A 22,331-nucleotide genomic window follows, 5' to 3' on the forward strand; every position below is an offset into this window, starting at 1 on the left:
TTAAATAGGCTTCTTGCGAAATTGAAGTCCAAATATCATGTGTGAGCGAACCATATGATAAATCGTTCATATCTTTTTGTATATTTATCTTTACTCTTTCATACTTTGAAAAACATAGTTATATATATATATATATATATATATATATATATATATATATATATATATATATATATATATATATATAAATATATATATATATATATATATATATATATATATATATATATATTTATATAAAATACTTACCAGTTTCGGAACTAAAGTATATAATATTGTTTGTCGTTGAGGCAGTTTGTAATCTTGAGTTAAAGTTTTAACAATTCAATAAATGATTGGTGATTTACAAGGCACATCGGCATATTTGCTTTGAGAAGGAAATCAAGCAATTTCTTAGTTATAACTTCTTGTCTTTTTAATGTAAACCTTTTATTAATGTAGCTGTCATCAAGTTCTATTTCTTCATTTTTTTCCAAATCTAAATCGTAAAGAACATCTAGTTTTTGTCTTTTGATATTACAATTTGATGGTCCAAATATTTTATAAACAGATTTTAGATGCCAAATTATGTTGCTTGTGGAATTGCCGGACCATTTTATTTTCCATTTACTATTGTCTTTGGGATACTTTGTGTTACAATGTTGACATATTACAAATGTATTATTTTTTTGAGGCAAATCTACATGATCCCAAACAAATGATTTACATGCTCTAAATTTTCTTTTTTTCCCCAAAATGGGAAAGTTTGTGTTGTTCAAGTTATGTTCATTATTTAACTCTTGTTCATTGAAAGACATTTTTAGTATATTTTATGAAAGTCTAGGTTTATTTATAAAAATTTACTTGCTGAAACTTATCAATATCATTATACTTATAATAATTAGTGTTTTAGTTACCTAGTTAACTATACGTATTTGATTCATAAAACGTAATTAAATATTTTTAATATGCCACGTTTCGTAAGTGTTTTTCCGTTAAGAACTGTTTCGCAAGTTGCAGTGCGAAAGAGTTTTGTTTCGAAAGAAATTTGGTTTTTTATCATTATTTCAAAAAATAAAACCTTAAAATGTTCATATGTTGCAATACTGAAAATAAAACTTTATTATAAACATTTTGGTATATAAAAATTTTAATTTTTACAATTATATCCGTTTGGCCAACAAAATTTTTTTATAGAATTCTCACTGTTCCAGCCAAAGTGGTTTACAACGTGACTGCAACAACTTGCTCCGGCAAAACAAAATAGTTTTATTTCAAGATTCAACTTGCAAAAGGCGATATTTCGTAAGTAGCATTTGCGAAATGAACATCGACGGGTTTTTTTGTTTTGTAAAATTCGGTACGAAAAAAAAAAGTTCCTCATTCTCAGTATCCTTCCGAAAGAATTTTATTTTTCCGGAATGGTACGAAATATTCCGGTAAACAACTCTAGTTTAGAAATTCTTCCTGATAAACCTACTGATGGAGAAACACTGTGTAGAAGAAAGAAAAAATTAAATAAGTGTTTTTACTTACTTATATATATATATATATATATATATATATATATATATATATATATATATATATATATATATATTATATATATATATATTTTTTATTATATATATTATATATATATATTATATATATATATTATATATAAATATATATATATATATATATATATATATAAATGGAATTAGTTCTGACGTCAAATATTAATATTAATAATAACAAAAATTACAACAATAATTAATAACAATAATAATAATTAAAATAATAACAATAAAAATAATAATACGGAAAAAACATCTTTTTAATTGCCAGTGTCAAATTGTGAAAGAAGGAATCTGTTTCTATTTCTGCGCTTAGAAACAATCTCATTCCTTTTATTCAGTAGATTAGTATTTTTATAAATTAGGATTTCCTATTTTTTGGCGAGACAATTTACAAGATTTGGAAAATCTTGTAAATTGTCTCGCCGAAAATTGAAAGTTTTAAAGTGCAGTCACTAAGATTTAGAGTAACGTAGGGATAGTTCACAATTTCTGTGTTGCATTGTATAGAAATCCGTTAGCCATTGCATTTAAATATTTCGTAATATTGCATTTAAATATTTCGAAAATATGCTTTTTTATTTTTTTTATTTGAGGGCAGCTTTTACTATTAAAAACTGCTAGGCCATCGTCCCGGTATAAACAAATCTTAAACTTGTTATTAAATTTTGAATTTTCTAAAAAAAGAAATATTCCTACCAGCTCACAAACCTCAGCACCGTCGAACGCTCCCATAGAAACATCAAATAAACCACTTGATTGTTTTATCCAAACCTGATCATTATTGAAAAGCGAAGACGTTTACCTTCTATGTTCACTTTATTATGTTTGAGTTAGATAATTTGTAGTTTAAAGTGATGGCATTTCTTAACAAGTGGTTATAATCATTTTTAGATAATTTGTAAAGATTCGAAAATCTAACTTATATGTATGCCTTATCAGCATACGTATAAGTTAGTTTTTCGAATATTGTTTATATCTTTTTTTAGTTTATTTTGGAAACTGCTGTGTGCCTTTTGAAACTTAATGTGTTTTACAAGATAAATGAGTTCCCTCTCGAAAGCTAGCATTTCTATAATTTGTTTTGAATGATTAGTTATTTTTAATCCGTAGTTATAATAAAATTTTTCTTACTATGAACTCTTGTTTAAAAAAAAAAGCGCTTTTCATTGCATTTTTTAAATTAATGTTTCAGTTTTATCCAATAATTGTATTTTGAAGTCTTTAATTAATGGTATGTTCTTGACTGAATATTCAAAATTTATAGAGCTAAAAAATTAAAAAAATTTAAAAATTTATGTATATATATATATATATATATATATATATATATATATATATATAAATATATATATATATATATATAAATATATATATATATTTATATATATATATATATATATATATATATATATATATATATATATATATATATATATATATATATATATATATATATATATATATATATATATATATATATATATATATACAGTCGTGTGATAATTTATTATGGCCACAAATGAATTTTAATCATTTTGAAGTTTAATCTTACATTTAATTGAATAAAGAGTAAAAATTTTATATTGAAAGGTAACTTTTTGTTTAAAATAAGGTTTAACTCATAAAGTCAGTGCTTTTTTTTTGCGACTGGAAACACTATCACTTTTGATAGCCATTTTGTATGATGTCATCATAATTATAATCTTTTCGCTGCATACTTGTTGAGATTTATTTACAGAATTTTGATTTCGTTTATTTGGCTGTTTTTAAAATACTTAAGTCAGTAAAAATATTGTTTTTAAATATTTCTCTATATTTTAAAGTAAAAACAATTGTATCTTATTTGATGTTTTTGAAGTTATGAGTACCAAAGCAAAGTCTTAACTGTAGTACTGAAATGTGATATTTTATTTTAGTTATGAGGAAAAAAAAGGACTTGTTACCACAAAAAACTGCTGAAATCAGAGTACTTTCAATAAATAATAATCTTTCTCAACGAGAAATTGCCAGAAAATATGGTGTTTTGCGGGTTTTGTACAAAATATACACAAAAAATGGCTAATGTGGAGAACTTGACGCCAAAGAGGGTTGGCAAATGTGGAAAGAAAAGAGTCCTAACATCACGGAGGTAAAGAATACTAACTAAGATTGTTCTATAAAATAGACAAGTCACCAACATTGAAATAACTAAAAAGCTGGACCAACCTGGAGAAAGGTTCAAAGTCACCTGCACGATCTTGGTTACGTTTCACGTTGTCCAACTAAGAAGCCTAAAATGACACCAAAAATGATGCAAAAAAAGCTGGAGTTGGCAAAAAATTACAGGAGTTTAACAGAAGATGATTTGAAATTGGGAAAATTAATTTAAATGATTTTAAAATATCATCAAAAACATCAAACTTTAAAAATTTGCTTAACAATCCTTGTAAATTATTTTAAGGTATGCTTTAGCGACGAGAGTACTTTCCTAGTGTTAACATGAAGGGTCGTAAAAAGATAAAAAGGGAAAAAATACTTATTGGATTGCATCATTCAAACTGTTAAACACCCCAATTCTGTGATGATCTGGTCAGTGATACTTGATGGGCCAGGAAACTCTCCTGACCTAAATCCTTTAGAAAACGTTTGGGTGCTCCTAAAGAAGCAAATATCTAAAGAAAATATTTAAAATAAAGTGTATTTAATAGAAAAAATTATATACCGCTGGAACCATGATAAAAATTTGAAGAAAATGGCTGAAAATTGCATCAAAAGTATGCCAAAAAGAGTTCTTGTAATTATAGAGGCATAAGGGGGAATCACCAAATATTAATCTTGAATATATTTGTAGTATTTTTTAAATAATAAAATTTATCACCAACTTGTTAAATGCTTTTTGTTTGTCAATAAATTACCCATTTCATCAATAAAAATTCCTTTTGAGTACATAAATCACGAAAAATATTAAAATAATAGACTTTGAAACTTGAGAATGTAAAAAATTGTGGGTGGCCAAAATAAATTGTCACACGACTGTATATGTATCTATATGGAGGCATTATAAATTCATCAACCAAATCGTCAAGCTCAAGAGTTTATTTATTATCACGATAGTAATTTAATGAGTAAGATGATTCAATTGCTCATGAGGCATCGTAGAGCGCAAACTAGTCTTTAACCTACAAAGACAAGAAAAATAGCGCTCACACGTACAGAAGCTGACAGTAAAATCTTCACCAACTTCTTAAACTCAGGAATCAGTGGAATTGATTGAGAGAGGACATCATTATGGTCTAGCTCACTCGAAGTGATTCAAAATTGTTTAGTTAAATAATCTAGTCTACGCTCGCTCAGACTAGAATATTTAACTAAATGATCTAAAGTCATTTAGTTGAATATTCTTGAATTTAGTATGATCCACAAATATATCGCAATGCAGTTTAGCCTTTTATAATCTTTAAAGTCATCTTTGTAAAACGTTTCTACGAAACCTACATCCAAGCACTGACCAATGCTATATTTTTTTTCATTTGCTAAATGCTCAGTGGTCTCAGTTGGTTCAAAACGGGTCGCACGTCCCGTTATAACACAATCTAGAGAGGCAAAGTAAAGCTGGCGGTAGTAGCATTGTTGTAAAAAAAAATGTTTTACAATAAAAGTTTCACATTATATTTTGCTTAAAACAAAATATTAAAAAAACATTTTGAGTGCTTTATTAGCATCCTCAATTATAGTGAAGATCATGTGCAAAATTTCCATTTTAAAAAATGTGTCAAACTTACAAAAAGATTCCAGATAAACCCTTGCTTTCGACTTATTTTTGGCTGAATTATCGGAATGATTTTTAAAACTCTCTAACTATCTGATGATGGCGGAATAGTTACTTTTAATAATTATAATAGATGATTTTCAAAGGATCCATCGAGTGGAAAAAAATGTTCCGCTTTCTACATCCTCTACATTTAAAAATTAGAAATTTGAAACATGCAGGTGTTTTGGAGATCCATGGGCAAATGCGATGAATTATTGCACTAAATTTATTATATACCTGATCTCATGTTTGATTTTCAACAAAATCTTGTGCTACAAGTTAAGATTTTTAGCGCGGCAGTACATTTAAATTTCCCGCTCTTTTTTCCCCCTCATTAAAGTCTGCAATAGATACTTCCAGACATGATAGACGCCCCGTCAAAACATTGGCCTCGACAATTTTATATCAATAGGCTAAATTGACACAAAACGCCCATCAACAGTTTAACAAAGTTGCGGTCTTGATGTTCTTGGTTCGGTAAAATCCCATAAAAAAGCTCCTAAACCTTAAGTTTTTTATTAACACGCCAAATGCAGATTGAAACTTGTTCTTTTGCGGACATATCCGCTGTTTCATCGGCCACCAAACCATAGAATTGTGATTCCACTATTCATAGTTTACAAAGCGTTACATGAGCAAAGTCTTGGAGGACTTTGTTTTCAATTTCACGCGAGAGACACTTTTTGGTATTCTCATCTGAAAATGAAAAATCACTTAGAAAGCGTTTAATGATAAACTTTCTTTTGATAACCATGTTAACAATTTATGTAAATCAGCAAGTCAAAAATTTAACGCGCTCTTCAGATTCGCTTCTTTTATGTCTTTGAATCAAAGAAAACTTATACTTAACGATTTTATTATACCTCATTTTTCTCATTGTCCAATAGTTTGGTTGTTTCATAGCAGAAAACTTAACAATTGTATTAACAGTATACACGAAAGAGCCCTCAGAATTGTACATCCAGATCATCAATCTCCTTTTGCTTCTTTTTGCATTAAAAAAAATACAAAATTTGTATCACACATATGATAGTTATAAGATGCTGTAAAATTAATAATTTTCTTACAGGAAGAGGTGTCTTTATATAACTTAGAAGACGATGGAAATGTTTTAAAACTCCATCGTGGTATAAGGACGCAAGTATGATTTATTTAAAATAAAGCTATCTATAAAACCTTAGGAGTAACTATCAATACAAGAAATTTACTAAAGAAGGTAGTTCAAATTATTTACATAAAAATAAATATATAAAACAGATTGATATAGCATTATCATCAGTTTTGTTGTGCAAAAACAAAGTTTTTGCACAACAAAAGAATTTAAACTGGTCAAAAATCACAAAAAAATTGTTATAGATATAAAAATCCTTTTTTTTCTTTCGTTTTCCCAAAACCCTAGTTTTAACATATTTTAGACTTCAATAGAATACAATCGTTTTTTGTGCAAACTGCCTGCTATTAAGAAAATAGCAAAAGCTACAAAAGTTATTAAAAAGTTGCAAAGAATGATTATAGAAACAGACTTACTAATTACTAGACCCTCATTACATACGAAGATTTTTGTGAATATTTGATCCCTAAACTTTTGGATTTTTAAACAATGGAATAAGAAAAATTGGATCAGGTATTAATCAAATTAGTACAGTTTGTCTGTTTGAGCCCAATTTTCAACATAAATTTGCTACAGCAAAATCTATTCTTAAAGGTTTTAACACAATTAATAATATGAAATTTATATTAAGCTTCTTGATATTGCATATTACACCAACTTACCAAATTCACAATAAAAATAACTCACTTTTAAAAGATTTTTTATCTCTGACATTTTGAAACTTGGTGTTGACGGTGAAGGTTCTTTTCTTAACCCTTTATCATTTTGGCATTCAGTAGCGTCAAACCATTCAAAAATTTAATGCAAATCATTGAATTTGATTTGATTGACAAATTAGTTCTGTCATGTAACATGTAGCTTGCAAATACTGTCTGTGTAGTTTATTTTCTTTTAAGTCCTCTGAAGCAAAACCTGCCATGTTCTACATTTGTTTTTCTAAATTATTAGTTTTTGTTTTGGATGTTCAGTAAGCATTGGTCACTACCTTCAATAAACTATCCTTCGATAAATAGTTTTTCAATTAATAGATATAAATTTTCCATTATCAAGCCTACATTATAAATTGTTCAATTGAAACACCTCAAAGGTGTTTTCACAGCTACTCGAACAAAGTTTTAAAAATCGTAAAAAGCCACAACAAAAAGGTAAATTTAAAGTCGTCTACAGAACTTAAAACTAAATTATAAAATTAAACAAAAAATCATTATTTACCATAATTTATATATATATATATATATATATATATATAATATATATATATATATATATATATATATATATATATATATATATATACATACATACACATAAACAGCGAAATTTCCATAGCTTCTAGTATTTATTGCAGATTTTACGCGCCAGTTATCTATAAAATTTACCACCAAAATTATAAATATTAGACGTATTGAAAACAAATGAATTTATTACAATTTTATATGTTTCTTAAGCAATTGAAACTAAATTTTCCAAAATATTTTTAAAATTTGGAATAAATAAACGCGAAAATTCTACTTATAGGAGTTAATTGAAAGTTAACAATAAAAGTTGATTGAAAGTTAACAATAAGAGTTATTTGAAAGTTGGGTAAGATTTTGATTTTTTTATTCTATTTGGAAGTTTTTTGTATTTCTAATTAACATTTGTTATTTGGTTACTACAATGCCACGCGGAAGGGTGTTAAATGAGGAAGAAAAAGCAAAAATTGCTGCTCATTAAGATATAGCTTTGTCCAATCGACAAGAAAATCAAAAAGTCTCATTATGCAGTAATTAATTTTATAAACTTAGGTGAAAATTACAACAAATATTATCCAAAGGGCGTAAGTAAAAAATGGGCTGAACTGGAATTACCTGTGACCACAAGATTTGCGAAAATTTTGTCAAAATCCATTCCAGTAAAAAAAAAAGATTGCAAAACCACCAGTGACTAATAAACATAAAAGTGCAAGATTTAAGTTTCGCAAAGACCACATGACATGGGACGCAAAATGGGAGATGTTGTTTTTTCCGATGAAAAAGTTTTAAATGGGGCTGATAGTTTTAGGTATTAATAGCATGATTTGAAAAAAAAAGATATAGCAATGATATGAGTCGTAACTTTGGAGGAGGGCAGTATGGTGTTGGATGCATTTTGTGTTCACGACAAAGTTTCAATATGTTTTACAACAACAAAAATGAATGCAAGAACTCATGAAGCTCATTAATAGGATGTTTTTTTTAGAGTTTAGCGAAGGTTTACCAACTGAGAATCGGATTTTCCAAAAAGATAATTCGACGATTCACACGGTACGAAGTATAAAGCAGAGATTCCAGGAAAAAATATTCATGTTTTTGATTAGCCATCACACTCACCCGACTAGAACTCTATTCAAAATTTATGAAGATTATTGGAACAAACTATATTTGGAAATTCTCGACAGTATAATACGATAAAAGAATTTAAAACGTTTATCGAACAAGCAAGAAACTGTATTTCAAAGGTTTGTTTAAAAAATTTAGTAAAAAGTATGAAAAACCGAATTTTCGAACTAGTGTATAAGGTGGTACACATTATTTAAAACTAATTAAATTAAAAATTTATTATTTAAAACAAAAATAATAAAGGTTTACTTTTAATGAAACTATAGAAATTTTGCATGGTTTAATGAAATATTTTTAACTTTTAAGTTTTTACCAAACAAATTAATAATTATTTTCTATTAAAATATTATTTACTTATTTATTCCTAATACTTATTGCAATAAACAAAAACAAAAAAATGAAAAAATTTTTGAGAATTCATTATTCATATGTATTATATGTACAAATTGTAAGTAAAACTATTGAAATTTCGCTGAATATATATATATATATATATATATATATATATATATATATATATATATATATATATATATATATATATATATTTATACATATATATATATATTATATATATATATATATATATATATATATATATATATATATATATGTAGAGAGAGAGAGAGAGAGAGAGAGAGAGAGAAAAGGCGTTCACTTGGTAAACTGGTAGAAGGTCTATATAAAATCATTGTTGAAATACAATACAATATTGGAAACATATATTGATTTTGATGCCAAAAGTGTAAAACATTTTGCTCCTGCACTGACAATTTTATATTATCACTGATTTCTTAATTTAAATCTAAACTTAAATTTTTATCACTATCATTTTTGGAATCATCATCTTCATCGCCAAATAATAACTTACATTTTTTAGATTCATTTGTCACTTTTTTTTAACTGGAACTATTTCACAAACTTGTTTGTTAGAGAAAAAATTGACATTTGATGTCAATTAATGAATAATTCCATTACGCATTTTAAATCTTTTTTTTCTCTTATGTTTTTCATAGAATTAAAAACTTTTATAACCTGGTCTAAATAAAAATTGCACTAAATAAAAACGAATAATTAAACTATTCGTAATAAAATAAAATAAAAAAGGAATAATTAAAGAGCATGTTGCTAATAATACTGTTGTATAATACGTAATATCATACGGCTTCGAAATTTGTTGTTATAATGATTCATTTCTTCATAAATTGGAAACTGTCGGAAGGTCAGTATTCAAATTCCTCTTTGATATATCAAAGTACAGCAAAAACTACCTGGATCCCTTCTTTAAAATTGATGAAATATCTACCATCTTTATTCAAAACAAATTAAATTTTTTAATCAGACTACTGAACAATCCTACTTGTTTTTCCTTGATGTTGACTCAGATATTTGATGTTACTGCAGGTAACCTATTTATTAACAAAGTAATAAAAATTGCAATCAACTTGAGCTAAACTTTTTGCAGAGTTTGGTAGAGGGAAAAAAAACAATTTGGTGTTGACTACGATGACGTTGGAGACAATATAGCGGCATTTTTAAACCACTCCTTAAAATTCTGGAATATCAGAGAGCCAAGACTAATATTTGCAAACTTGATGGAGGAAAATATTCCAAGAAGAATTTAAATTAGACTTTAAACTGAAAGTATAAACTATTACTTTTATACACTTTGTTTGTTTTACCTGTAATTTGGGTAATAAAAAGAATAAATAAATAAGAATCGCCCGAAAGGAAAATATTTACTTGATTGAAGCTTGTTAATGCATTTACCGCTTTTTTTAAATTAACAATTTCATCTTCATTGACCAAATGTTTTTTCATATTTTTGTATTGCTTTTCGAATTAAATCTTTTATGTAAAGTTTAATCATTCTTTTAATCATTCTGTCATTAGAAACGTGGAAACGTATTAGAAACGTGGAAACGTATTAGAAACGTGGAAACGTATTAGAAACGTGGAAACGTATTAGAAACGTGGAAACGTATTAGAAACGTGGAAACGTATTAGAAACGTGGAAACGTATTAGAAACGTGGAAACGTATTAGAAACGTGGAAACGTACTAGAATCGTTGAAACGTATTAGAAACGTCGAGTGCTAACGAGTTTTCTCATCTTGAGTCAAATGAAAAATATGATTTCTTCCGACACCTTGTCGCATTTCACTTACCTTTAATAAATCATGAGAATGATTGAATGAAAAAATAATTTTTCTGCACATAATTAATGCTTTTGCAATGGAAATAAATTTAAACAAACTATCATTTTCACCTCCTTTAACTAAATCTTTGACATGCTTTACTTCTAATTGCAAAACATGCTCCATGCATCTTAAAGTTTGAATGTTTAAACTAACTTTTAAAGAATTTAAACAGTTGCGCACGTTACTAACATTGACGAACGCTATACTCATTATTTTATCATCATCTTGGCATTTTTCTAGGACTTTTAGAAAAGCCTCTTTTAAAATATCTGCATCATGGCTCCCATAAATGTATACAAATCTCAAACACAAACTGATGAACTAGTTTTGTCAGAAATGAAATGCGCAGTTGCTAATATTCAAATATAGTTTTGACAAGAGGTTCACCCATCGGTAGTAACAGATAAAACCTTATTTGACAATAATTTTGACTTCAAAAGTTCAACTTTTTCTTGTTATATATCAGTTAAAAGAAATCCTGATTTTTATCGGAAAGGCGCTGTGTTCTTTGGATTTAAATACAAAATAAATTCTTTAAAGGCATTACATTTTACCAACATAAATGGAAAACAATAAGCATTGATGAGTATTAAAAGATTTTGTTAATCTTTTTGCTACTTTCTTTTGACAAGCCACTCATATTTCGTTTCTTTTTCGGAGTTATGATTTTGTGATCATGGTAAAGATTGTAATCTAGCATACTTTTCTATATTTTGCTTGAGTACCACTTAGATCTGCTACTATTACATTTGTTGCATACCCATTTTGATTTTTCTTTTTCAATAGAGTAATTTTCAAATGTAGTTTTAGTTGCTTCTTAAATGGACTGTATATCAATTTCAATTTTGTTTTGACAGAATGAAAAAATTATGCTGGTTTTGCCATTACTATAATTTAAAGGTTTTTCTCTTCTAAGGTCTTTCTTTTTTCCAACCTATTCTTTGAATCGATGAAGTGGTGTGTTCAATAGAAGAAAACATATTATTGTTTGATTTAATTTAATAATTCAAGTTCTTGTAATAAAATTATAGACATTGTTTAGAAGAACTCTTTATCTAGTATAAAGCAGGAGACCATTACTTCAAGATTTCAATTAAAACATTCCATAAATTGGTCGTGTTGTAAAATTTAATGAACATCATAAAAATTTATGACAATTAAATCAATTAGAGAAATTCATTAAAACTCATTTAAATTTGTGAAATTTCAAAAATTATTTATAATTTGTCACAACTAGATAATAAAATTTTTTTCTTAGTATCTTGTCTTTCCTCCAACTTTTTTTTCTGAATTAAATAACAATCGGTTTTTTAGCAGAAAAAGTACAATAAGAATACAGTCAAAAGCAGCTGATTTTGAATACCGAATACATAATTAACATAATTAGTTAATATTATTTTAATTTTTAAAAGAAAAGCATAACAGCTCGTTTAACAAGATATATATTTAATTAAACAAAATAAATATAATAAAAACTTCAAATGTTTTATTTATATAATTTAATTGTCATCACTGTAAATGTCTTAGATTCAATGATTGTACAACTAAATAATTTACCTATTATTACATTAGAAAATAAATAGAGGTGTTATATAAAGGAAATCCAAAAATAGTTCCGCACAAAACACAATTTTTAAAAGTTTCGAACCATCTATTTTTTAAAAACTGATTTCATATAAATGCTTTTCCTAATATATAATTCACTTTAATTTAAAATTTCAAAACTCTTTCTCCAAAATCCTCAAAAACAAACTTTAAAATTGATGCTCTTTAGGGGCTGTCCATTATTTACGTAAAAAAAATTGGGTGGAGGGGGTCTGAAATTTTCTGACGTTTGTTGACGTTGTGAAGGGGGAGGGGGAGAAGTCAAGACAAGTTAACGCCATCAATGTTATTTTTTTAATTAAACTTAATTACTTAAAAAAAGAAAAAATACGCAGTTTTAGCAGCTTTTTAACTTCATGCACAAATATTTTTATAACAGTAAAAAAAAGTTGTTGAAAGCTCTTTAAAAACTAAAGTTTTTTGTAAATTGTAACTTTTGGCTCTACCGTATCAAAAGGTTACCAACTTTATGCAATTATGTTAAATGGATTTTTTCTTTTACTAGACTATATTATAAATGATTGACAACTTTTATAACAGACTTAATTAACTTTATTTTTTCCATGCTTTATGCAATTTGTTAAATGCATTTTTTCTTATACTAGACTATATTATAAATGATTGGCAACTTTTACAACAGACTTAAATAACTTTTTTTTATGTATTGCAATCCTTAAAATATTTCACTTTAAAAATGGTTTCAACCACCTCTGCAGCTTATTTAATTCAAGAGATATTTTTGTTTTACCATTTTCAGTTTTTGGAGAAAAAAAAAGTCTATTGATATTTTTTATTTTTGCGCAATTTTTCTTTAATATGATTATGTATTAACAAATTTATTAAAAAATTCTAATAGAAACATTATCACAAATCCAAATTAATTATATTATATATTAATCATAATATATTATATATTATTATAATTAATTTTAACTTCATAATAAAAATTAGTTATAATATATAACTAATGTATTTTTAGTTAGGCGAAAGGCGCCTACGATGGCATACTTAATATATTCAGTATCCAGAAGACCAAAAACAAAAGTTTTGATATGGATACATTCTTTGTTACATTTAAAACAATAATAACTTTAGGAGTTTTCATCAGTTATATTTTTTTATTAGTTATTTTTGTTTAAAAAAAAGCATAAGTATGCCATCATTGGTAACTACTGCTCCTATGATGGCATAGGGGAGGATGAGGCTGGTTAGCATCAAAGGTAACTTGACAATTTCATTTGAACTTAAAGTCTTCCCTCGTAAATGCAAGAAATTACACGTAATTATTCTATTAACCCTTTCGTGCAACACAGTAGCAGTGTAGAATTTCGCGCATGCGCATAAGAGATATTGTGTTTTATGTGTTTATTATATTTTTTAACCAAACTTATAGTCAAGTAAAAATTCCTTTTTAATTCACTAACAAATATGTTGTTTTTATGAAAAAAAAAAGGTTTTTTCAACTCATCAAAATTTCAACACACCTAACTCGTCAGTATGCCATCATAGGAAGAAGTCATAATTTTCATTTAAACAAACTACGTCTTCCTTGTTCAAAAGATAAAATTAAAATAAGTATTCCAATAAATGCACAAAACTCAGAAATAAAATGCATGAAAATTTCATTTCGGCACAGTTAATAATAAATTCACAATCTTAAATAATATTAAAAGTACAACAGCACATCCCAAAATCAATTTTTGTTGATTATAAAAGCAACATGTGTGCATAAGGAACGTAGTTTAGCTAAAACTAATGTAAAGTCAGTATAGACGTGTTGGTCTAATCACTTTTTCGTCATAAATAATATTCATGAAAATATGAGCTATATGCCATCAAAGGCGCTATGCCATCATAGGCGCCTTTCCCCTAACTAAAAAGTTATTCAAATAATTTTAGTTAGACTAAAAGAATAGTCAACTAAGTTTTGGTTAACTAAAAAGTTAATCGACTTGTTTTTGTTACGGTTTTTTTAATTTAGTTAACACTAATCAACAGCATCTTTAACCATTATTATTATTAAACTGTTAAGTACAAATGAGGTCTTTTAATGTTTTGTTAAAAACCATATTAAACTCATTTAAAGACATTAATATAATGATGTCTACTTTTTGATTAATTTTGAGATGTAATATAAATATTATTATAAAAAAGCAATGATTTTGATTAATAAATAAACTATAGGTAAATATATAATACCTACGTGAGAAACGTTTTTGTTTATATGTAAATTTCATATAATCATAACTTTTGAATTTTGAAAACCTGTCGAATTAAATTTAGTGTAAGAGAAAGAAAAAATAAAAATTTCTAATTTAATGCCTTCTCATTTGGGGTAAGGGTAGAAAACAATTTAAAGCATTTCTTAATCTACGCATAAATCGTTGCTTAGCTGCAGCTCGTGCTATACGTATATTACACAGTGGCGTAGAAAAATATATTTGCCCATTAGGCAAACGTGGCCCAGGTGCCCTCTGTTTATCTGGAACAAGAACTTTTCCTTAAAAAAAAACAACAACTTAAAAGCAAACTTAAGACTTGCAGGGTCTGCGGATATTTTTGAGAATTTTTCTTATTAAAATGGCAAAAAAATTCTTACAAAAATAAAGCATCCGCTACAAAATTTTTGGGCTCTTAAATCTGCGGGACACGGAGTTATACCCCCCATTATTCGGAATTTACCTTCTTAGTTTTTAATAAAAAAGCTTTTCGCAAAAAGATAGTAAAAAAAAACTAACAATTATGCCAAATATGCCAGTCAACTGTCTAGCCTTTCTATGTCTCCCCTAGGTATAAGCGCCTTCTGTTGACAGCCATGTTTCAGCTTTGTCTGAATTCTAGACCTTTCAAATGATTTGCCAGGAATTAAATATTTTTGAGATAGCTTGACTCAAAGTATGGTTTTTATAGTCGAAACTTTCATAAACCGGAACTAGAGAGGGTTTTAATCATGGTCCGAAACCTATTTTTGATATCATCAAACTTTATAGGGAAGAAATACCTAAAATCGCGCAGACCAAATGTCGCCGCAAACTAAATGTTAGTTACTTAAAGTTTTACTTTTTTGCATTACTGTTATACGAGATCATCTTAAAGTTATTGTAAAATATAAGTAAATTTACTTATTTTATAAAGACTGCTTTTAATTTGCTATACAAGTTACATAATATGTAAGGTTATGTAAATTTTATTTTACATAATTTACTTTTAATTGAATTTTTTTATTACTTTTAAAATAAAAAATGCATACGTAAAATATATTATTTTATTTGTTAACTAAATTAACGTTTAGAAGCATATTACTTTTATGTAATTCATTTTCATATGCAAGTTTTAATTATGGTAATATAAATTTTTTAAATTTTTTATTTTTATTATGTAAAAAATGATTCCAATTTTTAGGAACTATTTATTATGTAATGTATTTTAAAGAGTAATTAACTTGTACTTGTAAAAGTAAACAGCTTTTTCATTGGATTTTTTTTTTCAAGAAAATGTAAGTTACTTTTTAATGCAATTTTTTTTTACATAACTTACTTTTGAAAGTAAAAATTTATATAATGAAGTAAAAGTCGTTTCAAAAAAATTAATTACTCATAAGCTTTGAATTTTTAAAATATTTTTTTAGTTAGTTATGCGAATACGACCGATACGCAGCAATTTTCAGATTATTTTTTAAAACTTTTAATGCTGAAGTTCATATAAAAATATAACAACAGTCATATAAAATCTGATGTAACAATATTAAGAAATTTAAATCACCTAATAACTAGTTTTGTTTCTTTTCTTTTCAAATTTAAAAATCACTAATTTCTTATTCATTCTTTCTAACCTAGTAAATAAGTAAAAAAAAAGAAAAAATGATTACTCTGTTTTTACAACAAAAGTTCTCAAAACTGTTAAAATAGTTTTCTCCATTTACAATCAAGATTTGTTTTTTTTTATTAGGTGTCAAAGTATGTTTTTACAATGCCAGAAAAACTCATGCTAAACATAAAAAAACTCATGTCACACATCAAAAACTCATGTTGAACATAATAAATTTCATGTTACAAATAAAAAATTAGTCTATTTGTTGTTTAAAATAGGTCAAATAAGGTGCAAGCTAGAACAGACTCAAAACTTGCAAAAATTTGAAATTAACTTTATTTTCCAGGTCACACGTATAGTCATCATGATCATCCTACTACATGTAATCCAGTGCAACCTGTTCCATGTCCTGCTACCTTGTTTAATCGCTTCCTATGCAAAGGCTAGAAAAAGTGTACTTCCTAGCATCAATACTATCTAATATCTGTTATGTCTATAGCAATTTATATGTGTATTCAATGTATTTGAGATTTTTTCAAATCAAGGAGGAAATCAAGTGTTATTTCACTAAAATAGTAAAAAGAGTAAAAATCTTTTTAAAAGATTTTTACTCGTGCCTCCTTGATAGTGGCTATGCAACTCTTCCTGTAATCTCCTAATGAGGGTACATATCTAAAACTTAGTGTAATAGTACTAACGTCGGCTGGTAATAAAATTTCCTGAACTTTGTGGCAGCTCTTAAATAGGCTGATTCCTTTAACAGCTGTAAAATATCAGAGTATCAAAAGTGCCATGTTGTGCATGGATGGTTTCCCTGTAAGTGCTTTTAGTGTGCATTACCGAGGCCATATGAGGAGCCCTAAGTTATGATTTTTGAATTATTAGAAGCACTGAGACAACAGCATTGCTCATTGCTTTGGATGTCATGTTCTATTTATGAACGAGTCAACTTCTCTTTTAACTTAGACCAAGCCCGAAGTGACCAAAAATATTAAACTTAAAAACCATCACAATCTCTAAACTGTTTCAGTATATATTTAGTAACTTTCTATTGTCGAATTTTATCTTTAGCAGATTTTATCAGACTTGCTTGCTTGTTGTGAGACTAATTTAAGTTCAATTGTTTATTCTTCAGAGCTCAGTATTGATGGATACTATCATTTGATTTGCAAAAACTCTATCGGTCACATGCTTAACTTAGGAGTATATTTACGCATCAATTTTTTAAGAAACCAGGTTTGAATCCTCTTGCAATTTTTTGTGTTTTCACTTAGCTCAACTTCGCTCTGTCACTTTTCTATTTGTACTTGTTCTCCTTCTTCTCAATTGTTCTCCTTCTTCTCAAGACTGTACTCTTTTAGATGTAACTTCTGATCAAATTGAACATGCCAGTTTTCTTTAACCCTCTGCTGACATTATTGTTATTAGTGACTTTAATTACTTAATAAAGGCCTTTCCAACTCTAAATCTCAAAAATTTTGTATTTCCTAATCTCTTACTCAAAAAATAACTTTGTGACTAGTTTTTCAGACAACTCTAGTCACCTAACTTCACTCCTTGAAATGTGTCTTGTCTCTGACCATAGCTTATATTCAGTTTCTTCTCGTTAACTTTATGATGGTTCTGACCATGGAAAGACCTTTATAAACCTTTCATTTTGTAGTTCTTCTTTGGAATCACCCTATCATGAAGTTACTACTTACTACTTACTAATACCATAAAGCTGACTGGAACTTTTTTGTGATTTTTATATGATGGTCCTTAAGCTAATGTCTTACACCTCTCCGCTGATAACTGAGTCTCATGCGCATGAAAGACTTTACTTCTTTTAGTTAGTTTTAAGTCGAGTTACATTTTATTCCCTGGTTTTCATCTTTTTTTGAACCTGGTATATCTATTTATAACGTCTGTATATTATTGCAAGAAGTCAACTTAAAAAGGTGCTGTCCGACACGAAGCTTAATTCTCAGTTTACTAAATCTCATATCTTATCTTAGAAGTTTGATTCTAGAGACTTTGGAAAATCTGGAACAGTATCTATAATAAGTCTTAAATCTTTTACTAATAGAACTGATTTGGCAGAATAAGTATGGCCATATCCTTCAAGATTGGTTTTTGAGTAACCATACTCCTTCTGCCTTTCCAATTAAACAGGTTAACCAATTGTCAGATATTCAAATCACTTCTAAACCCTTTAACTATTTTCAAATCAGTCTTTTCTCTATTACTAGCTAGGTCTTTGATAAATACGTTTCTAACATCCATCTTGAGTCAAATAACTGATTGTGTAAAATCAATATGGTTTCCGATCTTCTCTTTTTCCGGTTGATAAAGTTTAGCCTGCTATTCTTTGTCATAAGTTTGCTTTTTATGGTGTATCTGTAAAAATTTATGAGATAATCAAATCAATTATTTTAAACCGCCTAACTAAAGTCATTCTCGAAAGCCAACGCTCTTATTCTTTTCTAGCAATATCTCAGATACCTCAAAGCTCTATCCATTTTCCTGTATTGTTTCTTATCTACATAAAAGGTTGTTAGCACAGGTTTTATTATTCTTTCATATATTCTCGACAACAAAGCTTTGAACATTTAATGAGTATTGTGTACATGACAAGTTATGCAGGTTCACCTATAACTAGTAGCGTAGCTAAAAGTTTCGGGCTCATAGGCAAGATCCCCTGAGGGGCCCCCTTAAGGTAAATTTATTTTATGAAAAAAGTAAATTCAGTAAATATATTATAAACTCGGTAGTTTATTATTATTACAGAAAAGAACACAGTATGAAAAACATTTACCAAGTACATAATATTAAAACACTTTTTTTTCTAGCTTTTGCATTTGCAAAGATATTCACAACTTCTTTAACATCAATTGTTGATGCTGTTTTATGCTCTATGACTAGTAATGCAAGATGATGTAGTCTGCTTTGAGTGGTTGCATTTCCTTTGTAATCTATAATTATTTTTAATTTATTAAAACTTCACTCCACACTTGCAACCGTCACGGATAATGTGAAAAATAAAAGAACTGTCATGTAAATTTCGGAAAAATCACTTTCCAATACACTATATTTGGTTGTCATTATTTCAGCTAGCTGGTTAATTGTCATTGTGTGGTTTAAATCTAATTTTAATAATGTAGTAAATTGGACAAATTGATTAGCTAGGTTGAATGTAAATACTTCTGCATATTTGCTGCAAAGTGTATCACAAGCTTTTACCATATTTTGTTGCGACATCGTTGATATATTCTTAGGTTCAAGAAATCCAAAATAATGGTTGATAGTTCTCATTCCGGTGTAACGTTTATCGATCTGGACTATTATTTTGTCAAGTGTATAATAAAAAATATATACCTTGAATATTTCTTCACTATTACTAAAACGATAATCTGATGATAATTCATCAAAATTACGTTTAACAAATCTTCGTCGTTTACATGTAAAACGCGGATCAACTTTCCACAAGTTTGCTAGCACTTTAGCTTCCATTTTAAATTCTTCATACGAGTCTCAAAATATTTTTAGTTTAATATTTAAATTTTCTAATGCAGAAACTGCCGTACTTAAATCCACATCTTTTTTTGTAAAATTTTAGATACATAATTGATTTCATTCATAATTTTGAATAAAAATACAGTAATAAATAGAAACTCAAAATTTTCGATTTGCTTTTTAATATTGGCTGCTTCATTTCTTTCGTCCACCTTATTTGATTGCAGTATTATTTTTGTAACTGCTTTTAAAATTTCAACGAAACAAACTTTAATAGCTGCTATAGATTGTATTCTCCCTGACCAACGCGTAGGGTTAAGTTTTTTTAAAGTTTTTTCCTATTCCCCAGAAAACTGCGACAGCAGATTCCACCGATTGATACTGTTTCCAAAGAAAAAACATATATTTTGAAGTGTGGTATAAAATGACATTACATCATGGCAGCCAGATACGCTATCATTAACAACTAAATTTAAGTTGTGACTGTTACAGTGGACATATTCAGCATTTGGTTACATTTGTTTAATTTTAGACTGTAGTCCATAGTAAATTCCACTCATAACACTGGCACCATCATAACCTTGACCATAGCACTTTTCAATTGTAATATTTAATTCACTAAATATACGCAGAACTTCATCAGTAATTCCTTTGGCTGAATGATCCGTTAATTCAAAAAATCCTAAGAAGGTTTCAATAATATTAAAATGTGTCGCTTTTTCGTTTTCACTGCGATCTATGTGTACATGTCTTACAACAATTCTCAATTGATTTTTCTTAGTGATATCTTGTGTCGTATCTAACATTAAAGAATAAAATGGGGATGTATTGATTTTCGTAGTTAGTTCTTCCAATATTCTTACTCCCAAAATTGTTATTAATTTATTTTGTATATCTAGACTAAGATACGTAATGGATCCGGAAGGCATTGTAATAATTTGTTTCATCACATCATCATAATGAGCAAGTAGTTCTACTTGTGACAAAAAATTTCCGTTATAATCTTGCGTAAATCCTTCTCGATAGCCGCGAAAGGCTATTTTTGTCGAGCATACGCGTTATACGAATTAAACGCTCTAATGCCATTTTCCAAAAGGATGCTTTATAACGTAACTGTTCCTCCTGTGTTTCATCAATTGTCTGATTAGTTTTCCATAGTTCATATATTGCACAAGCATTAACATGAGCTTGTGAAGAGGCATGAGAAGTTATACGTGTAGATAACTTTTTCCAATCTTTCAGACCAGTTTTCCATTGGCTATTTTGGTTTGAAAATAACCAGCATGGCTCACAGTAGACAGCTTCTAAAAATATGGAATAACATAGCCAAATACGTGGAACTGGACCATATTTTGATGTGTAGTAAAAATAAGTTTCACTAAAACTCCTGTTCTGTTGATTATAATCTTTGGGAAATGGTCCTTTTGGTCGATGCGGTGGAATACGTACTAATAAACGTTTTTCGTCATCAGATATAATTTGATTTAAATATTTACCCAAATCATTAGTTAGTGCCATAGAGTGAATATTAGTTTCTACTGCTGTTTCTTGATTTGCTTCTTCAATTTGTATTGCATTTTAGTAGCAGTATCAGTAGTCTGCGATTCTTCAATTTTCAAAAATTCATTTATATCCGCAGAATCTATATTATCAGATTGGTGAACATCATTTTTACTTTTTTTTTTAAATATATTAAGCTTGGACAATTTTTGCAACTCTTTTTCTTTTTCCTTTCAAATTTTACGCTTTTCAGCGTTACTTTTAAATTTAGGTGGAGATTCCGCCATGATAAAAAAGGGTCTTACACTTATAAATTCCGAAAACTGGTGAAATCAATATATATAAAAGTTTTATTATTTTTTTGAATTAATTTTTTACCCCTAAAAAAAAAATACACAAATTTTATAAATGTCAGAAACACGTATTGTTGAGGCAATCCAATAAATAAATTGAGTTCAAACAATGTTCTTGACGTTAACACATAGGTATATTTTGACATAATAATCCATTTTAAAGACCTCTAAATATTATATATATTAAACCCGTTTTTTAAAACGGGTTTAATATTTATAAACTAAATAAACAACGTAGAAGTTCACAAATATAAAAAAGGATGACTTAATTAAACACAAATCTATACTCTTTAAATATTCTCTTTGAGCTACAATAGTTTATAAATATTTTAGCGCGAAATATTTCAAACGTTACTTAGATAACAAAAATTCAAATTAAAAAAAAAAACTTGCGAGCTCTATTGCAAAATTCAACATCTCAATTTCTATTTATAAATTTTGAGTAATGTCGATGTTTGGGCCCCGTTGTCGATGTTCTCTTAGGCTGTGCCTACTCTTGCTATATGGTAGCTACGCACCTGCCTATAAATACAGATGTGTATTATGTAAAAACACATGCTAAAATG

General features: G+C 27.7%; 1 protein-coding gene across 1 annotated transcript; it reads right to left on the reverse strand.

The window, feature by feature from the left end:
- Nucleotides 1–20,908: 20,908 nt before the first annotated feature.
- Nucleotides 20,909–21,430, reverse strand: LOC136079152 (zinc finger MYM-type protein 5-like). The gene has a single exon (XM_065794872.1). The coding sequence runs from the start codon at nt 21,428–21,430 to the stop codon at nt 20,909–20,911; it is 522 nt and encodes a 173-aa protein (XP_065650944.1).
- Between the last annotated feature and the right edge of the window lie 901 nt (nt 21,431–22,331).

This window comes from Hydra vulgaris, chromosome 04 (assembly GCF_038396675.1).
Source record: "Hydra vulgaris chromosome 04, alternate assembly HydraT2T_AEP".
NCBI classification, from domain to species: domain Eukaryota; kingdom Metazoa; phylum Cnidaria; class Hydrozoa; order Anthoathecata; family Hydridae; genus Hydra; species Hydra vulgaris.